This window comes from Leptonotus elevatus, chromosome 1 (genome assembly GCF_054856555.1).
Source record: "Leptonotus elevatus isolate MCC_2025b chromosome 1, RoL_Lele_1.0, whole genome shotgun sequence".
NCBI classification, from domain to species: Eukaryota; Metazoa; Chordata; class Actinopteri; order Syngnathiformes; family Syngnathidae; genus Leptonotus; species Leptonotus elevatus.
In genome coordinates this window covers 32,629,325-32,650,371 of record NC_141239.1, presented here as the reverse complement: position 1 = coordinate 32,650,371, position 21,047 = coordinate 32,629,325, and the positions used below count along the sequence as shown (strand labels likewise).

General features: G+C 39.9%; 1 protein-coding gene across 3 annotated transcripts; it reads left to right on the top strand.

The window, feature by feature from the left end:
• Positions 1 to 6: 6 nt before the first annotated feature.
• ern1 (endoplasmic reticulum to nucleus signaling 1) lies at positions 7 to 20,407 on the top strand. 3 transcript variants are annotated; one of them, XM_086093124.1, is made up of 22 exons: positions 7 to 238; positions 5,948 to 6,068; positions 9,644 to 9,677; positions 9,824 to 9,896; positions 10,013 to 10,085; positions 11,541 to 11,663; positions 12,104 to 12,205; positions 12,278 to 12,539; positions 14,354 to 14,432; positions 14,682 to 14,841; positions 14,914 to 14,987; positions 15,176 to 15,370; positions 16,158 to 16,422; positions 16,514 to 16,604; positions 16,874 to 17,063; positions 17,147 to 17,246; positions 17,319 to 17,518; positions 17,844 to 17,991; positions 18,092 to 18,219; positions 18,382 to 18,505; positions 19,050 to 19,117; positions 19,188 to 20,407. In XM_086093124.1, the coding sequence occupies exons 1-22, from the start codon at positions 164 to 166 to the stop codon at positions 19,620 to 19,622; spliced, it is 3,120 nt and encodes a 1,039-aa protein (XP_085949250.1). In that variant the 5' UTR covers positions 7 to 163; the 3' UTR covers positions 19,623 to 20,407. The 3 variants fall into 3 exon arrangements, with proteins under 3 accessions (XP_085949250.1, XP_085949241.1, XP_085949233.1); XM_086093115.1 differs by having other exon boundaries at positions 14,914 to 15,026; positions 16,173 to 16,422; XM_086093107.1 differs by having other exon boundaries at positions 14,914 to 15,026.
• The last annotated feature ends 640 nt before the right edge of the window (positions 20,408 to 21,047 follow it).

Genomic DNA, 21,047 nt, shown 5'->3' with positions numbered 1-21,047 from the left:
AAAAAACTATCTCTCCGCGTATGGCCCCAGTGCTGCCACAATGCTGTTTTTCACACTCTTGATCAAACATTTCACAACATTCGCGTAGGAAGCCAAATAACGTCTTGTATGGAGTGAACGGACGCCAAAGAGCAGTCGTCCCCGTTCGGGTTTCAGACCACAAATGATGGACTGGACAGTGAGCAGCCGGGCCCTGGTGTGGTGCATTTTGCTGTACTCCGCCGCTCTGCCACTCAAGGTAAGAACTAGCTCGCGGTTTTGTTCACTAATTCTCAAAATACACTCATTGCTAATATTGTCTTGTAAGTGACAAATCTATTCATCAAAGTGAATACATGTTATTAGCTTGTGACAGAAGTATGCTATTGTTAGCCTGCGTTACTGTATAAGCAGGTAATGATGAAGGCAGCTTTTCACAACCTGACGAATAAACGTAAAATGGCATAATTGATAACATTGACGTAACTATGTTTACTCGTGAGTGACCATTATGGGCATGTGTTGTTGTTAGGGCAATAGCATGTCACGGTGATTGATGCTATCTCTACCTGTAGTTAAAGTCATCGCATAAAAAAAGCAGCATGTGTTTTTGTTACCCTGCATGTTGATTAAATCATGTTCATTCGCCACTCAGTCCAATATGCTTCAGATATAATGTGAAAACACTGTTTAATTTTTGACCAAAGGTGGCAGACCATGTATGATGGGGGAGAGTACAATATACACAGAAGGCCAAAGAACAATGTAATGCTTAAGCATTGGATTGTTTAACAGCAGAGGAAGTATCAACATGACTTCATCTTTTTAGAGGACATTACACTTTTCCACAGGAAGTCACTGACACCATCGCACGTTATGTTAGATCTCTATTTTATTTCTGTTAACTTCTGCTGCCACTTGTTCTCGCATAATTATTGGTTATTTTGCAGATTCTCTGAAGGACATTTAGCAAAGGGTATTGAACTGATTAAAACTCAAATTCTGTTGATGGAAACAGTTGTGTAACACGCTCGTCCCAGGTTCGAATCTAGCCTGGGGCCCTATTATGTAGAATGAACTTGTTCTCATACAGGTTTTCTCCGGAAGCGTCCTCACACATTCCAAAAGCCATGCATTTTAGGTCCATTGAAACCTTTACACACTGCACTTGGCCCAGCGTATGGCACAGGTGTGGTGGCAGCACGGCGCGAGCTTGCCCCTATTTGGTGCTTGTTGCTAAGCCACCGAACGGGAAGTAGCCTGGTCCCTTATCCCGCTGGTTTGGAGTTAAAGTAGCTTGCTGCACGGCAGCATCCTATTCTAATGGCACGGCAAAATCTGGGGCAGTTTAGGCTTGCCTTAAAGATGCAGCTCCATTAATAATGGCTGTGAGGTCAGGTGTACTTCAGGCTGAGCAGGGAGCAGCAAGAGTTGGCCCAAGCCTCAGGAGTTAAAAATAACCATGTTTTCTCCTACATTCACTTGAAGAACTTAAACAAAAGTTCTTGCTGTTACAAGAGTAGGGACCTCCTCTGTGGCTCGGCCCTTTGTGAACGTGAGTGGTTGTTTGTCTACTACTGTATATGAGTGGCTGGTGAGCAGTCCAGGATGTACCCAGCCTCTCACCTAAAGTCAACTGTAATAGACTGAGGCTCTAGCTCATTTACACTATCTTTATTATAAAATGATGACACTTTTTACTTTTGATGTTCTAAAGTTGTAAAATGACTACTTTGTAACTTGAAATCCCCCCTCAAAAAGCTTGCAAAACTTTATTGTGAAATAATGAATTTTGTTGGAAAAGAAAGCATTTTTTTTCTAAATATATTATGGCTTCAATTCTTGTAAAATCAAAAACCTAATGTCTGAATTCTACTACTTAATAATTCAACAAACATCTCTTTCCTCTTGTAGACGTTTTCTGAAAAGTACAATGCTAGTCTTGTAAAATGACAAACTTGTATTGTAAAATGATGAGTTTTGAATGTGAAAATTGCTATTTTGTTGTCGTAAAATTCACTCTCATTATACCCCTTTTCTGTATTCCTGTTAAATTACAACATTAAAGGGAATTAAAAAGGCATTCTCACGAAACTTAATTCTCGTAAAAACATTCACTGAAAGTAGTACTTGTAAAATTAGGTAATTGTCTTACAACTATAATATAATATATAATTATTGCAGCTCAAGGCTTGAATATTTCAGTTCATTTTTATAATTCTATGCTATTATTCTTGTAGTATTTATATCGTTGTTGTCTTCCTCTAATCCTCCTCAGTACAGGATAGACCTGGATGTAACCAGCACACCTTGCAGCACTCGCTTGAATCACCTTGAGTCAACAAGCGAGTTTAACTAAGCAGATAAATAAATAGGCTTTATAACATCTTTCTTATCATTGTGCTATGGTCTCCTACCCAAATTAAACTCAGCTAATTTCACCACTCTCGAAGAATGTGGCACTGACCAACCGTCTTATTTCGTACAGTACACCTGTGCTCTCTTTCAATATTGCGCTCAATGACCGCATGTGCCTCAATTGATGTTTGTTGACTCTTACTGGTCACTGTGTCCTTGTAGTAAAGTCACACTGGATGAACACGGGCTGCTTTTGTCACAAATAAATAAGTTGTGGTCTTGTGCTATCTTATCACAGCTGCAGATTGGCTGTGCTTTGACTAAGCGTGCCCCTATGGGGTCCGACACGTGACCCACACTTGGCTCAAACACCACCACGTTTCTGATAAACACACACAAGGCACCAGTGTTTGACATGTGCTAAAACAAATACATGGCGGAAATGTGAAAAGTGATAGCTTGATGGTGACTTCATCTAAAAGGAGATCTTTTTTAAAATCTTTTTGTATATTTGTTCATGCGGATGCCAAAAATGTGTTAAATGTTAGCATGTTAAATATCTGCCTCAGATTAGTGCCTGGTATGTACTTGAAGAAAGCTAAACACCCTTGGGATTCTGTCATCTTTACACAGCCCTTAAGGTAAACAGACAATCACTCATTTCATATTGCAATTGTAATGCAAGTGGTAACCAGTGGTAGTGTTGCTTTCCCCCTTTTGTGGCCACATTGTTGTTGTTGTTGTTGTTGTTTTTTTCTCTGCAAACAGCTGCAGGCTTTCCCCCAACATTTTCAGGCTAAGCCTTCCCATGTCCCCCCCGCTCCCAAATAATCATTTTTAACTTGTGCGCACTGACTTCCCCATCAATGAACGACAAATATAATCTCTGGATTTTTTTCCGCCATCCAATTTCCCTCCTAATTCTGCTCCTCTGTGTTTACATAAAACAACCGTCGACATTTTTAGCTTTGACTGCTTTTACCTCAGTGCGCTTGTTGGGCGCTTAATCCCCTCACAACTTGACAGCATATGCCAGTTAAAGTCTACCAGCTAGTTTGGCTATGGTACGCTAACTTTTGACAATCACAGTTTTTCGATTGTTTTGTTCCCCTACAAATCTCGCCCAGACGTGGTCTGAAATCAATGTGCCGCTTGATTTTGTCCTCCGTTCAGGATGGTTGGCGATGCAGCCGGTGTAGCGCAGTGACACTTCATCCTGCTGGGAACACTGACGAGAGTGCTTGCGCTAAAGTCTGGCCCAATTCCAGAGGGGAAACTGAAAATCTCGGCCACTTGGAGCCGCCCAGTTCTCCAATCTTATGAAATCCTATTACACAAGAAATTAATACCATGTTGAAGGTGGAATAGCAATTGTTTCTGCATCATGACTAGTAACAGATACCCTTAAATGTTTTGTGCTATTATCCGCATGTTGTATCATCTTTGCTGCTTGAGAAGTCAGGAAACAGGATACTGTGAGCACAGTATTTGCTGCACAGTGGGAGCAGTCACAGGTGCACACTATTGACACAAATGCTTGAATAGGATGTAAGATTATGGTAGGACCTTTCGTAGCAAAAATCTTGCATCTCAGCTTTAAACTGACATGCATGACATAGCCAGGACATTTAAATATGTCATTGGTGTAAAGGGACACAAGAAGCTTGTCTCATGTCAACTGGTGCATTTGCACTCCACGATGGATTTAGCAGCTCTTGGGGGGTTTCTTTGTGTTCAGCTTAAGAGCACTTGAAATCCGCCCTGTTCCGTCTGTTCCCACCCATCAAAAGTGGCTAAATGCTGAGATGAGTGTATTAGCAATTATCAATGGGTAATCTGCATTATATCCAAGGAGTTATTTGCACCTTCCCCCAGAGGACCGTTCAAGGGGATTAGTGAGAGATTTCAATCAATACCAGCGAAATTCAGCAGAACCTGGATGACCGTCTCTGCTAATCAGAGAGAAAAAGAAAAGAAAAAAAGGGTTTGCCACCAATGATACTTTTTTCTTCCCCGAATTAGACATTAAAACCGGGCTTCCCATTAGGATAAAAAAATAAGTACATAGAAGCAGAGCTAACTTAAAACCAGTAAAGCTTGGATGTCAAAGCTGCATTTTCAGAATTCCATACTCCTCCTCGAAATCATCATTCGTTATAGAATAAGCCAAGTCATGTGATTGACCCGCCTGAAGAATTAATCTTTTGTGGACTTGGTTTTAAGTATGATGTTGTCTCAATCAACTTGCACATTGTTAGCCTAAACGCACAATTACCTAAGCTATTTTTAACTTTACTGTCACTATATCAATGAATAATACCAATGTGCTTGCTAAATGGTGTTATTTTTCTTTCTGAATGTCTGTCGATTTTCAGTCATCCAGGTCATGGTAATCCACCAAAATTGAATCATCTCTTGTTTGTTGAATTGATTCTGTTGTTTTGTTTCTTGTTTTTTAAATACATTCTAAGTGACATGAAATTATGCTATCATGCCATGTCTACCGTGGCCACATTACATCTCTTTTTGACCCTGGTGGGTTCTTCATGTTAAGTCCATATGTACACCTTAAATGTTTTCCCCCCTGAGAGTTCAAGGGAATTCCATAAAAAATCCACATTCTACAACATGCCAAAGTTGTGTGGGTGTGTGTTTGTGTGTGTGTAAACACATTGAAACCAAAAACCCTGAAAGCAATTTTGGAAATCCCCACCCGCAGTTTTCCAAATGGGTGTTTTCAGTGCCCTAAAACACAATTTCTTGATAAGTAAATGAAAACATGCATGGAAAACTTAAGTTACAGGTTATATTAATGGCAGAAAAAGTTTTGCAATTATTTGCCTTGGTCTCAATATCAAAAACGTGGCATTTAACCAGGGTTGTGCAGACACTTTTTATACAGTACATACTATGAATATGAGCATGGCTTTACATGTTTTAAACGGGTTATTTTGTGCTATATTACACAAAGACGATTTAACGCTTTCCCCCAAAACGTTGTTGTTGGCGTTGCTATGCCCAAGAAAATATTCAATGCTTATGTCTGGAACAGAATCACATATCCAGAAGTTCTCTATTATAATTGCGTGATATCTCCCCGGAACATATTTGCCGGGCCACCAGCTATCAATTGACATACTGTATGTGCCACCAGAAACGGAATTTTAATAATGTTTGTTTGAATTGATTGGCTAATCTTGAATAATTGTATTGATAAACTGAATTTGACTTACATATTATTATTCAAATTCAGTTTCTGGTGGCACGTATTTCAGCCCATATCCAACCGTCACCTACAGGACTGGAGTAGGACATGAGTAATTGTAGTTTATGAAATGACATTATAACAAATTTAGAAATTCTCCAAACTTCTTCCTTCTTCTTTCCAACTTTGTTTATTTTACATAAGGGATTACACTAGTTTTTGATCGGGAGTCCCCTGGCCTGGATATCTGGCCTTATTCTCGTTTCACTTGAAACACAGGAAATGTAGCATCAAGATGCCACAGTTGTTAGTTGCAGTTAATTACAGTTGAGAATGTGATGTGTTTCAAGATGTTAAGGATGATAAAACTGATGCGTCTGTCCACCCCCCCCCCTTTTTTTTCAGGTATTTTGCAATGCCAGCACAGTTTCTCTCCCTGAAAGCTTGCTCTTTGTGTCCACCCTGGATGGAAACTTGCATGCCGTCAGCAAGAAATCTGGGTCGATCAAATGGACGCTGAAAGAAGGTAAGCGGAGAGGACCAGAGACTTTTTGGTTGTCTACCCCAAGACTCCTATTTTGTTTTTGTATTGCCGTCTGTTTGTATTGTATTGTGTTTATCGGGAGTAAACTTTATGAAAACATGTATGTGTGAGTGTCAAAAATGTTCATGGACAATCAAAATTTCAGTTTGCAGCTTGAAGGTTACACAAACGGATTAAGTCATAGTAAAAATAGAGGGAAACAACTTTGAATACATGCTCTAATTTTTACTGACTCAACATTTGCGTTAGTTTGCTCATGAAGAAGTTACTGCAGATGTTGCGTTTGGACTGCACTTAAGTAATGCTGCGAGATCTTCTGTTGACTCCACAAAATGTATAATGATTAACCGAGAGAGAGGCAAATATAGCTGCCCTGCAGTCAAGGTCAAAGTGGGCGATGACAAGCCAACATGGCGAGTTTCTGTGCTCATGGGGGCCCTGCATGCTGTGGACTTGCAATAGATAAGATAGACCTTCATAGATAGATGTGTTGTTGTAGTGCTCTTACACTATTCGAAAAAAAAGCCTGACTCTTGAAGAACACAATCTTAGTCCCAACTCTAATTTGTTTACCTTTAGTAAGTCATTTATTTTGTTGTTATCATAAACATTTTGTAACTTTACCGGCAGTAGTTTAAGTAAGATTCTTATTTTACTGTACGTGTATATGTGAAAAAAGAAGCTGGTTGTGACGTAACAGATGCGACAAAAGCAAGTGTTTACCAAAACACGCAATTGTGCCAGTATAGTATAGAACATTCGATAAAACCGCGATCATTACTATGACATTTAATAAATATTAACATACTTACATTTATGTGTCTCCTGCTTTTTGTTGTTTCCTGGTGTTGCCATCGCTTCCGCCTGTGTTGCCGAGGGGGTGGGACTGTAGTAAGGGAGACCCTAGGGAGGTCGGCGTCTATCTTTTACAATTTCAATTTATATTGTGCTTTGTTAAAATGCAAGTGCTAAATAAATATTTAAAAATAATATTATAATTTTAATTAATTATAATAAATGCAATGATAGTAAAAATTGGCATAATTCGTTTTCAGTTTTCCGTGCATCCCTTCTTAACACCACCTTTTGTAGAGATACGGGTCCTTTTGCATTAAAAAGCTCCAAAAAGGCAAAGTAAACACAAAACAGGCACTAAGTAAATATTTTCATGAGGTTAAATGAGGTAAGATGAATTACTGAGCATTATGATAAAAACTTGTGTTGCGATATGGGTTAGACTGGAATAAAAAAGAAAGAAGACAGATTAGATTTTTGCTGAACTGAGATCCTGATGATTTGTTGAATTTGGGTTGAAACGATTAACCGAATAATCCCATTCCAACAAAAGATGAAGCAAAATCTCTGTTCAAAGCATCTCAGGCCATTTTTCCATTCACATTGTTACTGCAGATGCAAGCACAACTCCTGGTAGTTCTTCCTAGAAATACAAGGTACAGAAGCAGTCACCTAATCCAAATCATTAAATAAACATAATTCAGATGGCTTCGTCTCATCAGTTTCCCCCCCCCCCCCCTAGCAGATCTATTGAATATATTGACTAGTGCTGTGCCAGTGATTTACGCACACAAGTTGTTGTTTTTCAACATAATAGCCACATGATTGGGTGGGAAGCAAAAATCCTCTGCGAATCCTGATGATGAATCCACTCACACATGCACTCCACTCGCTTTATGCCACACAAGAAATAGTGTTGTTGTTGTTATCACCCTCCGCAATTACAGTCCATGAATACTGACACTTGTTCCATGAAACAGTTATGGACCAACCTCAGGTAATCCGACAACCACTAAGCCCCCCCCCCCCCCCCCCCCCTCACACACGCACACACACAGACACACACACACACTTGTTGATCCCTTTAGGCACTGCTGAAGAATCAGGACCATCTGGTCAACACCCTGTATATTCACACTAGAGTTGAATTTTCAGGACAATAGGTCTGGCAGCGATTCTTTTTTAGTTAACTTGTTTTAGATGATTTGTTCAGATATGATGCAATTGATACCCCAAACATAATTACAGGATGATTTCAATACAATATTTGCCATTAAGATTCATTATTTTTGGAGTCATTTAGTCCAGAGTCCAAATTTGCCCCATCAAAAACTTCACCATCAAAAAACAGTGCTTTGTCATACAATATCAAATTCAGTTTTTCCCTTTCTGCCTTTATTTTATGTATTTATTTTTAATTAGGGATGCACGATAGTATCGGTGGCTGATAAATATTGGCAATTATCGACCAATTTGCCGAACCAGATAATAAAGAAATCCACCAATAATAAGCTACATGCTACGTTAGTCCATCTCTTGTGGTTGTGGCTCAAGTTGTGCCCAACTCCTCTACCCCTCCCCTTTCCTATGGCAGTGTCGTGTATTTGTGACACGCGACCTTGTGTTCACAGAAGATGCATCATGGCGACATTGCAGTCGCCAGTGTGGCCTTTCTTTACTGTCCAGTTATGAAAAATAGCTAACACGTATTAACATACGTTTATACTGTATTGTGGACAATGGGCTCTTCACTTCTTGTACATGAAGCAATATCAAAGTGACCTTGACTGATAAACCTGCTCGGAACAGACTGCTTGCTTTCCTGTCTAGCTGATCTTCCCTTTCGCCTACCAAAACCTAACCGGGCTGCATAAAAATCTTCCCATGATAATTTACTGCGCACACTCTCACAGATCACTTCTTTTAGACTGTGCTGTAAGACGTGTGTATATTTGAAACTTCAAACATAAAGAAACCCAAAAGACAAATTGTTTTCCAGACTGTTCATCTCGCCAAAATGTTACCCTCGCAGTCTTTTGTTGCATTTTTAAAACATGACTGTGGCAACTCAAATTGAGTTACTGGTTGTCTTTGAAGCAGAGATATCAATAAAATTCAGCTTCATGGTGCTTTACACAATGTTTCAATGTATTTGTACATGTTAGACTTAAATTCAAAAGTATTTTTGTATTTAAGTTAATTTTGCAAACAATTATCGGCTTACTTATCGGTTATCGACATCAGCACTTTCTAAATCATTGGTTTATCGTATCGGTTGAAAATAGCATTATCGTGGATCCCTATTTTTAATTGGAGTATGAGAGTCTTATGAAATCAGTGGGATGGGGGGGGGGGACGAGGGAGTAGAAAATTACCAAAACAAAATCACTAATAGTGGTGAAGCAACACTTCTGCTCCACCAGTCACAACTACTGGTGCTCATCTCCGAGTGGCATTAAAACCTACTTGGCAAAAACTCTGTAAAGAGATAAAGGACAAAGCAAGAGACACTCAGAGTTAATCCTTGGATGCTGTCTGAAATAGGCATTCCACTTCTGAGGTTCCACTTAATCATAAGATTTCCATATGACTGTTAAGAGCCTTATGTTTTCTATAGAGAAATTCCACATTCATTTGAGCTCATTTGTGTTTGGTGGGGTTGAATGTTCTTGCTTTACAACTACTGGTCACACGGTCTTTTGTGCTGATGCATGCTTTTGTCTCTCTTGAGTAGCAAAGTTCTAATTTTCCTGTCCTTACAGATCCAGTTCTTCAGGTCCCCACGCATGTTGCAGAGTACGTAGCTTTGTGTGTACAATGGTTAAACTCATTTACAGTGTATCACGTTTTAACTTCCCTTTAAATGTACCTTATAATAGTTATTGTTCATTGTACTTGCCATTGGGGTAATGGCACCTCTTTTTCCCCCCCGTAACTTCCAGGCCAGCCTTTCTGCCGGACCCCAATGATGGCAGTCTGTATTCCCTGGGTGGAAAGAACAATGAAGGCCTCACAGTAAGAGGAAATTACTTTAGCACAAACAATGTCGTCTCACTGCTCTGTCTTGTATCTTATCATAAAATAAGCAGGACGTTCTAGTTAGCTCGTGTTTATTCATTGCTCTCAAACAGAAATTACCATTCACAATTCCTGAGTTGGTGCAAGCGTCTCCCTGCCGCAGTTCTGATGGAATCCTTTACATGGGTAAGGCTGATTGTCGAATCTTTTTGTCCCACCCTGTACTCTGTGACATTTAAAACGTACAATAGAGCAAACTTCAAAGGTAAGAATTTTATGTAGGAACGTATGTATCTTAAAAATATTCTAGCGGTAGCCCAAAGTAGCATGCCCTTGGTAACCTTACCTTGAAAGTGTGTATGGGGATAATTATTACTATATGTTAAATATAGTTAATTTATATGTTAAATGTTTTTCATCTACAGTATTGATTGGCAGGGGTGAAAGTCGCTAGAATTTCTAGCCGGAACTCCCTGACATAAAGGTTGCTGCGCAGCCCTCCTCAAACCTCATCAAACCACCGAAATGCAAAGAAAACTGCTTTATACTTATAACACACAATAAAACACAACAGGTCTTGCGCATTCATTAGGCTACTGCATTACACTTACTGCATGCTCGTAGCAAGGCACATGAGAAACTGATTTTCATTCAAAATTATATTTTTTCAATGTTGTGCACAATAACAGTTGACAAAAACACCAGTAACCCCAACCTCCATCTCTTAATATTATTAACTACTTTAGAACATAAATTAAGAACATAGGACGTACATTAAAGTGGAAGATACTGTAAACATTTTTTTTTTTTTTTAATAATAAGGATATAAATAAGTGACATAAATGAAGAAAAATAAGTCCAAATGAATCTTACATTGTTTCATTTGTGTGTGCCCTGCAATTGGCAGGCAACCAGTTCAGGCCGTACCCTGCCTACTGCCCAAAGCCAGCTAGGATAGGCTCCAGCACCCCCTTGTGAGGAATAAGCGGTTCAGGAAATGAATGGATGGATGGACTCTTACATTGTGCACTTTGAAATTGGATATATTTTGAGGATAATGTAAACATTGACTTTTTTAAATAAGACTATCAGCCTCTTCAACTCTCTCTTTTCTCCTCTACATCTGATCAATTTTCCGTTTTTATCGCATTAATTCAACAAGTTGTTCATTACAAATCATTGTTTTTGTAGAAAACACATGTGCATTTGAAGCAAACAGAGCTAACTATCCTTGCTGATCATTTGACTCATCCGATACACTGAGACAAAGCCGGTGGACAAAACTCCGCGGAATAAATAAATAATAAATATCGTGGAAACGGATTATGCTACACAAGCACACTGGAACATTTCAGATGCACTTTATCAGACTTGTTGTTAACACTTGTGTATGTAAATCTGACGTTAGTAGATTTATTTTTTTCTTGGAGATGTGTGTATGGTTGGTATGGTTAAGGTTAATTATCATGGGGGTTTTGACAGTTGCCACCATATTTTCGGGATCAAAGTACCGTGCCGGATCGTTCTGGTCCAGAATCTTTCTATTGGCAGCATTTTGTCCTGCACAGAGTGACTGATGAATTTCTGTGGTGACTTTGGTAGATAATTTGTGTGTGTGTGTGTGTGTGTGTGTGTGTGTAGGTAAGAAGCAGGACCTGTGGCATGTGGTGGACCTGTTGACTGGTGAAAAGCAACAGACGCTAACATCGTCTTTTGCTGACATGCTGTGCCCGTCCTCATCTCTACTCTATCTGGGACGTATAGGTGAATGAAACAAACACATCTAACGAAACAAATTGATGCTTTACCTCCTCCATATTTATTCATATGTCAAATCTAGTTGCATTGACGGCCATTCCATTTACTCCACCTTCAGTGTTTGGGAACCTGCTAACTGTCTTTTATTCTCATACTTTTTTTTTTACATGAAACTTTAAATGTCCCTGCTAGGTGTTAACTCACAGCAAGAAAAGAGGGCTTAAAAATGATGTTTTGGTGTACGATTTGTCACCTGACACCGGCTATTCAGAATGAAGTTTCACTTTCCGACCCACTTTTTTGCATTGGCACCGTGAAATAGATACTGGGCACTTTCCAGCATCCCATCCCTGGCTTTTGTCAGTGTTACATAAGCAAAACAATGCATCTATTTGTATTGTCAATTTAAAAGGGATACATTGTCATGGTTTGCGTTCCTGTTTTAGAATACACCATCACTATGTATGACACGAAAAGTCGAGAGCTACGCTGGAATGCCACATATTCGGACTATGCCTCCACCCTTCCCGATGATGACATCAAATATAGTAAGTCATCTAGTTGCGTTCACTCTGTCGTGACTTTATCTGACGCTAATTCACTTCCCGCTGACCCTGCAGAGATGGCCCATTTTGTGTCTAACGGCGACGGCCTGGTGGTGACAGTGGACAGCGAATCGGGCGACGTCCAGTGGGTCCAGAATTACAACTCGCCAGTAGTGGCCATGTACATCTGGCAGCGCGAGGGCCTCCGCAAAGTTGCCCACACGAATGTTGCCGTGGAAACCCTGCGCTATCTTACGTTCATGTCTGGAGAGGTGGGCCGCATCACCCAGTGGAAGTACCCTTTTCCAAAGGAGAAGAAGCCAGATAATAAGTTAATGTAAGCAAAAACAGTCCACTCTGTATGCTCTGTCTTTGCTGTCATTAATTTGGGAATTCTCTCTTTAAATGGTTATTACATACTGTATATGGTGACAAATGCCATAGTGGACATCTGCATGGATGTAGCATGTTCTTTCAACCACAGCATAGTTTAGATTGAATCAACAGCAACTCAATTTAATTTTTAACAATACAAAAATTGAAAATGAAAACCAGACTTAACTGTTCAGAAATTTGAAATCTTATAAACTCTCAAGTACACAGGCAGCCAGAATAGGAGGTTCATGCTCCCTCTCACGTGTTCCAGCAGCAATTGAACCTACTGGAGATGTTTTTGGAGGGCAGGGCTGGCTGACTCCAAATTCCGGTGCATTACAGTTAATCCAGCCCAGAAGTGATGAACAGTGTTGGGAGCGTTACTTAAAAGTAATTAATTATAGTTAACTAATTATTTGCTTTAAAAAGGTAACTGAGTTAGTAATTTAATTACTTCATAATAAAAGTAACTTGTTACCAGGCAAAAAAACTAAACTATTTTTCCAACTTAAAAAAAAAGCTCTATATCAAATAATGATTGTATTTTTTTTGTAATAGTTTTCAAAAGACATTTGAAATGAGTAGAATAGCCAGGTAATTCTACACAAACTTCAGTATTTATTGCACTTGAACTGACAACGTGAGGTTTATCCTGGTTTGCGTGTTGTGTGTTAACACACTGACTATGATTGGCTGCCATGACTGTTGGCACCAGCTGATGACGTCACGCTACAATACAGGATCAAAGGGGGAATTATTGTGGCTTTAGGAATCGGATTGTGGTTAATGGTTGAAGAGAAAACATGGACACATTTGTTGAAAAAAAACATTTCACTGTAGCGTACATACCTGTACATAGATTCATTCTTGCAGCTCGATCATATCTGGTACCGACAGTGGGCAGGGCCACAAGCGGAAGTGACGGGACACCCTGAGTTCAGCAGAAACCTTAACATTAAAACAATCATAAAAATGTAACTCTGTATTTTATATGGAGACAAATGATTGAGGTGAAGGGAAAAAAATGTTTAATGTTGTTCAATTGGAGCTGTCGCAATGTGACGTCATCGGAAGGCGCGCAGGACCCGTCCAGATGCAATCTTGCAGGCACGGACTTACATATGTCCGTGCTTGCAGGCCGATCATATCTGAAACACGGATTTACCGCAAGTCACAAGTCTGTGATCTGGTAGCGACAACAAAGCTTTTTGTGGAGCCAGAGTGCGTTAGGATTACGCAGTAGTCGACTCATAAACTAATAGATCAATTGTAACGTAACACATTCAACATACAATAACGATAATGGTGTTTCAAATACGGGAAAAATTATTAGATTACTCCGTTAATTAATTAAAAATCTCAGTTAATTAATAAAAAATAAAATAAAGTTACCTAACGCAGTTAGTTTAAACGCCGTTTTTTCCAACGCTAATGATGAAGGCATGGTAGTGAATTCCTTTTTGGCTCAATTGCTTAATCAATTCAACACAACTGACTGAAACCTTCTTTTGACAATCTAGTGCAGTGTGTGGCAAGACTTGGTTCACTTAAAAAAAAAAAAAGTTCTCCTGTACTGTATTCACATCTGCTCTTGCTTATTTCAAGCATGAAAACCAGTACTTTCAGTTATTAGACTTTAGTCTGTGTTGGTAAGCTCAGAGCTTTCATATTCCTCGTAAACTAATTTCCCTATATCCTGTTGTACACCTGTTTAATCACCGCACAGTGAATTTGGCTAAGTGGTTTCAGATTCAGATCTTTTTTTATTTGTTTCAGGTCCACTTTGTATGTGGGTAAATATTCCACCAGCTTGTATGCATCTCCCTCCCTGGTACATGATGGAGTTACAGTGGTGGTGAGTGGCTCGTGTTGTTGTTAACACTCCTTAGTATAAAGATGTGAACCTATAACATGTACTGTACATATTAGTATTTACTTTCCCAAGGACGAATGTCACTTTTTATTACTGTACTCTAGTTGAGACTGCGATGGAAAAAAATATTCAGTCCTGTTTTAGAAGATCATATACCTTCATTTATACTGTTAGGACACCTGTGACAGGAAAACATTTCTGGGTTCCTTAAATATTTGTTTGCATGTGCAGCCTCGAGGAAGCACCTTCCCCATGCTGGAGGGTCCAGACAGGCAGGAGACAGACGAGGACGAAGAGTGTGTCATCACGCCGAGCACCAGCGTCAAGTTCAACGCTGCGCTCCGCGAGCGAAACCGCGTCAATTACATGCGCAACCACCTGCTACTCATAGGTAAGATGTCTTTGTACATTTGGCCAACAGTATAGTGTTTGCAATTTCAAACACAAGAAACTCACTCTTTAGGTCATCACGAGACACCTCCTGAAGCTCACAACAAGATCCTGGAAAGATTCCCTGACAGCTTTCCTCGTAACCAGGTCAACGTCATTCCACCGACTAGCAACAAGAAAGCTGAGGTGTGTGTGTGTGTGTGTGTGTGTGTGTGTGTGTGCGTCCCATTTTTTAAAAGTGGATTTCATTGTATTGTGTTGAGGTGTGCCGAATGCTGTGGTTCTCGAGTGTGAAAAATTGCTTCTCACGCTGCTTGCTTTTTTTCATATTATAGAATGTGAAAAACGTTGTCATAGATGACATACCGCCTTCTCCTATGCCTGAAATATCAATCCAAGAACCCGGGCTCAGTGGTCGCACTATGCGCCCGGAGGCCCCAGTGGACACCATGCTGAAAGACATGGCCACCATCATCTTTTCCACTTTCCTCCTGGCGGGTTGGGTGGCCTTTGTGATCACGTACCCCAAGGCAAGTTAAATAGAAATAAGAATATCTAGAATGTGTTTGTCTGATACATAAGTCTACAGCTGCTCTCTGCTGTACTTAAATAAAAATAACATTAGAGCTGTAAAATGTAATGTTTCTTACAACACTGCTTGTATTGTTAACTCGTTCACTACCAATGACAGCTATAGACGTCAAAAATTCATTTTTAGCTCATTCTATTAGGTTTTTTTTTTTTCATTTTTGTTAACAAGAGTATTAAAAGCTGTTTGTTTTTTTTACATTTAGAACAGATATAACATTTGTGATTAATCGTGAGTTAACTAGTGACAAATTTTAGTCGCCTGATGCCCCTAATTTTTTAATAATCTTTTCTTTAAAAATAAATAAATCATATATTTTTTTCATTTTTAATAATCTTTTCTTTCTTTAAAGAAAAGATTATTAAAAATTAGGGACGTCAGGCGATTACATTTTTTAAATCTGAATTAATCGCATGACTTCACTAGTTAACTCACGATTAATGACAAATTTTATATCTGTTCTAATACAATAAAACAAATCTAGGTTTTCATACTCTTGTTAACAAAAGTGGAAAAAAATGTTAAACTAGAAATAGAAATAGTTAAAATAAATTGTCGTCTATAGCCGTCAATGGCAGTGAATGAGTTAATAACGGTTTTCAATGATTGATGTACGGACTGTGTTTGAAATTAGAGGTTCCAGTGTAACTTGTTTCAATAGTTCACATATTGAACTACAATACGTTTTTTGTTTCCTCCAAGAGATTTGATGTTCTTATTTGTTGCAGAGTGTCCACAAGCAGCAGCAGCTGCAGCACCAGGAGTTCCAACGGCAGATGGAGGAGAGGTTGGAGATGCTGCAGAGGCAACAGCCTTTCCCCGCTGCGGACATGTCGCTTCCTTTGGTCCCAGACAGCGATTACCTAGAAGTGGCTCACGCTCGCTCGGAATGCTCAGACCACAGCAGCCCAAACGTCACCCCGCGTGCCTCCAACCACTCCAATCTCTCCGTTTCCGAGCTGGGCAGCTCTGCCAATGAACATGAAGATGGAGGTGAAATAAAGATGCCATTAACCCTCATTGCTTGTGTGTGTGTGTGTGTATAAAGTACCCTCTTGATGGTTTGTCCTTTTTGTCTCATTAGATGACGACTCCAACATTGTCAGAGTGGGCAACATAATGTTCGATCCCAAACAAGTGTTGGGTCATGGTGCTGAAGGTACCATTGTGTACAAGTAAGTATGAGAAAGGCATGAGGATATTGTTGTAGGGCTGGGCTATATAACCGTATGAAGAATGTTTTTCACAAAAATCAGATTTATGATTTCAAACAGATTTTCTCCCTTTCACATGAAGACCTTTAAAAAACAAAAACAAATTAGCAATGTTTTGATTTCATTCAGAATTTTAGTAAATCGATGAAATTGTTTAATCATTTAGGGATAGAAATATATATTTTTTTGTTCATTCCACGATGAAAGTTACTGATGGATTCTTCCGCCAGGGGTCAGTTTGACAACCGTCCGGTGGCGGTGAAAAGAATTCTGCCAGAGTGCTTCAGCTTTGCAGACCGGGAAGTTCAGCTGCTGCGCGAGTCAGATGAGCACCCGAATGTCATTCGATATTTCTGCACCGAGAGGGATCGGCAGTTTCAGTACATTGCCACCGAGCTGTGTGCTGCCTCACTTCAAGAGGTGCGCAATCATCCGTTCAAACATTTATTTTGGACATGAATGAAGTTGTGCTGTAAGGTGTAACTCTTTGTGGGTCTGTCTAGTACGTGGAGATGAAAGATTTTGACCGTCATGGGCTGGAGCCGGTTGTGCTCCTTCAGCAGGCCATGTCAGGACTGGCGCATCTACACTCCCTCAACATAGGTAATTGTTTTAAAATGGTTGTTCTACATGACACCGTCATTGCCCCTCCTCAACTTTAACTTCTCCCTGCAGTTCACAGAGACCTGAAACCTCACAACATCCTGGTGTCCATGCCTAACGCCCACGGTCGGGTCCGGGCCATGATCTCTGACTTTGGCCTGTGTAAGAAATTAGCGGTGGGCCGTCATAGTTTCAGCAGAAGGTCCGGCGTGCCGGGAACGGAGGGCTGGATCGCTCCCGAGGTTCTCAGCGAAGACTGCAAAGACAACCCAGTGAGTACAAAGTAGAGCTAAGTGCAAGAAATACCAACATAACTGTACATAGATATATAACATCTATAGTATGATATAATCCTCTATCACTTATATATACCGTTGCTGTTCCAAATTGCACCTGCTGTAGTTTGAAGTGTCATATTATTTGAATGAACAAAGACCAGAAAAAACGATGCATGCGTCAATGAATTGAGGCATGGATAAATAACACAAGAGTTGGAGTTGCGTATTGCACAGCCTCTACTTGCTCATTCATCTCAGGACCTTTGCCTATGTCACAGATGATATTGAATGTTGTTTTTTTCCTCTGTTTATTTTTAAGACATGTGCCGTTGATATCTTCTCCGCCGGATGCGTGTTCTACTACGTGGTGTCTCAAGGTTGCCACCCTTTCGGCAAATCCCTGCAGAGGCAAGCCAACATCCTATTGGGAGCGTACAGCCTGGACCATCTCCAAACTGACAACCACGGTGAGGCATAAACCGAACCTTTGGATTTCTAGCAAGGTTTTGTTGGAGATTTGTGAGCATCTCATAATGACCTGCACATTGTTTCATTGTCTTGAACCAGGCGTCATTGTAGCCCGAGACCTAATAGAGCAGATGTTGAGCATGGAGCCTCATCCGAGGCCCACAGCTGAATGTGTTCTCAAGCACCCTTTTTTCTGGAGCCTGGAGAAAGAACTGCAGTTCTTCCAGGTCTGTCTTTTTTGTTTTGCTTACAGTACTCAAAGTCGCTTATTAATTGAGACAAATATTACAGCAGTCTTGATCATGTAAATGCTGGGAGTAGATTCAAGTACAGAGCAGGTCATTGTTTACAATAGTACAATATAGTTGTGTGCTTGTTGTCGCCTACAGGATGTGAGCGACAGAATAGAGAAGGAGCCACTTGACGGAACGATTGTGAGACAGCTGGAGCGAGGAGGGCGGGCTGTGGTCAAGAGTGACTGGAGGGAACATATCACAGTGCCGCTACAGACGGGTAGGACACAAGTCTTAACTGCAAACTCCATCTCCTCGTAGGGGTGGCCGACTATTGAATTGAGTCAATTAATGTGAGGTCTGTGATATCTGTTTTTAAAAATGAGCCAAATGAGAATTCATTAAGGATCAAAACAGACTTTTTTTTTTTTTTTTTTTTTTTAAAGAAGTGGAAGCACCTTACACATCATATACAGCATGTTTGTTCTTATTATTTCTGTGGAAGTTGATGCAAGTTAATGATGAAGGAAAAACAGATTCAAAGTTTTTTGGGGTCAAAAGGAATCAACCAAATCTCAAAATAAATATAAATAAATGGGAACAATACAAAAAGAAAAATGTGTTTTGAAATACCTAAATATCATTTGCTTTTTCTATAAATGAAGGGGAAATAAATCTATTAAAATGAAATTGTTGTGAAATTATTATTAGTAACTATTAAAGCGCTCTCTGGCGTTATAGCTCTATGACGTTTTGCATTGTGTGTTAGCATTAAGCTAGCAGAATTTCATGGCTGTTTTAAACACAACTCTCATCGCTTACAGACCTGAGAAAGTTCCGTTCCTACAGAGGCGGCTCAGTCAGAGACCTCCTTCGTGCTATGAGGAACAAGGTAAGCGTGTGTTACTGCTTCATGACCGTAGCATTTGGAACCCACCCTGAGACTTGCATTCTTTGAACAGAAACATCATTACCGGGAGTTGCCTTCGGAGGTACAGGAGACGCTGGGCTCCATCCCTGACGACTTTGTTTCCTACTTCACGTCCCGTTTCCCCCACCTACTAATACACACATATTTAGCCATGAGGACCTGCGCCACAGAGAGGTTTTTCTTGCCTTACTATTCCAAAATGGCAAAAGTGCACCATCCGCCACAAAGCCAACACTTGTCAGGAGATACGTCACATCCCCAAAAATCCACACATGCGTCACAAGTGGAAACGCAGGAGGGACAATGTGCCGCAGAACCACATGAGTTTGCTGCTTCTTCAGACCCGCCAGCCGAGACTGTCGAAGCATCACTGTCAGACCTAAACTGTCACACACACTCCTCTGAAGCACAGACATCTCATCTCAGGTTAAACGGGTCCAGCTTGCCAGACTGTGGAGCGGCGTGAACATAGTCGTCCGCATCTCGCGCAAGAGTTTCGCCTTAAGAGTCGTGGGCCAGTCGCTGACTTTTGTGCCGGTGAGGACCAGGCCTGCAGTGCTTGGGAGTTGCTTGCCAAGAACAGCTGCTGCACCCTGTATTTAATTAAGTGCCTTCTGGGTTCAATGCAACAGAACCATACACAAGTTTGGCAACCAAAAAGGTTGTTGGATTTTGTGATGTAGCTGTACTAAGTATTTTTTTAAACTTTTATATCAAGTCCAAAAAATTGTATTTGTCCAAAAATTGTCCGGCCTTCTATTGTGGAATATGTTGTTGATTATTATTGAACATGTTGGGGTAGTTTTATTGTGCAATGTTGTATTTTGCAGTGAGTTTGTTCACTGCCCAGATACTATATGAATATTTTTATAGACCTGATTAATGTGGCAAATGTGCCTTTACAAAGAAAAAACATTTACATAAGAAAGAAAAACAAGGTGTCACTGTGCTTTAAAGCTACAGATGGACTAATTGACTATTGTAAATCCGCTTGTTAATGCTGCTAGCGCTTCTTTCATCAATCAAGGTTGTTGTACAGATGTGCTATGAATGGACTGTCTTCTAAGGTTTTCAAGATTGGAATACTGCAGGTATTTTTTTTACATGATGTAATTATCTATTCAAGTTTGACGTTTAAGGTCAGTCTGCACAGCGTTCCGTGCTTCAGAACGTTCCACACGTGTCAAAAGGAAGTTGATGAGTTGCACAATAAATTCTATTTTTTTGTTTGGTTTGTTTTTAAAACGAAAATTGACTGTGTTGTCTCTCACTTTAGACCATCTAAAATAGTTGAATAATCAGTGCTGTTTAGTGGTTTACTTGACTGACTTCCATAATTGCAGTGTTGGTTCTGTTCCAACTCAGTGATGGTATTAGTGTAAGAGGTTGTCAGTCTATATGTGCTCTGCCCTGTGATTAGTCGGCGACCTCTCCAGGGTGTTGTCCGCCTTTTGCCCGAAATCAGTGACCCTGAACAGGATAAGCGGATATGGAAAAATAGATGGAAACAGGCTCAGTAAATGTAAAATCTTCTCTACACTGTACAGTTTATTAGCAAGTTTTAGTTCATCACACAGAATTGGTGGATGGAACAAATTTGAGCAACTGTCTGATAATGAAGGCTGTTTAAAACACCAACAATTGGTTCGACCAGTTACTTATAGGTTATATACAGGCTTTGAATAGTCACACAATGGATGGATGGAATGATACTGAAATCGCATATTGTAAAAAGAAAAAATATATATGTCACTCAATCTTTTACCAGGGTTGGGCTAACTTTCGAGCTCATATGTTTTTTTTAAAAGCAGTTCATTTGCAGATGAGGTAAAAAAAATAAAAATAAAAATTTCAAGGTATGACAGCATTTTAATGAATATTATGTAATTGA

Bases quoted from the DNA above. Each gene is read 5' to 3' on its own strand.
- ern1 (XM_086093107.1), top strand. From the start codon at position 164: ATGATGGACTGGACAGTGAGCAGCCGGGCCCTGGTGTGGTGCATTTTG. The intron at 15,027-15,175 runs GTGTGTGTGTGT...TTCATATTATAG, and splicing joins CTAGCAACAAGAAAGCTGAG to AATGTGAAAAACGTTGTCAT. The intron at 17,519-17,843 runs GTGAGTACAAAG...TTTATTTTTAAG, and splicing joins AAGACTGCAAAGACAACCCA to ACATGTGCCGTTGATATCTT.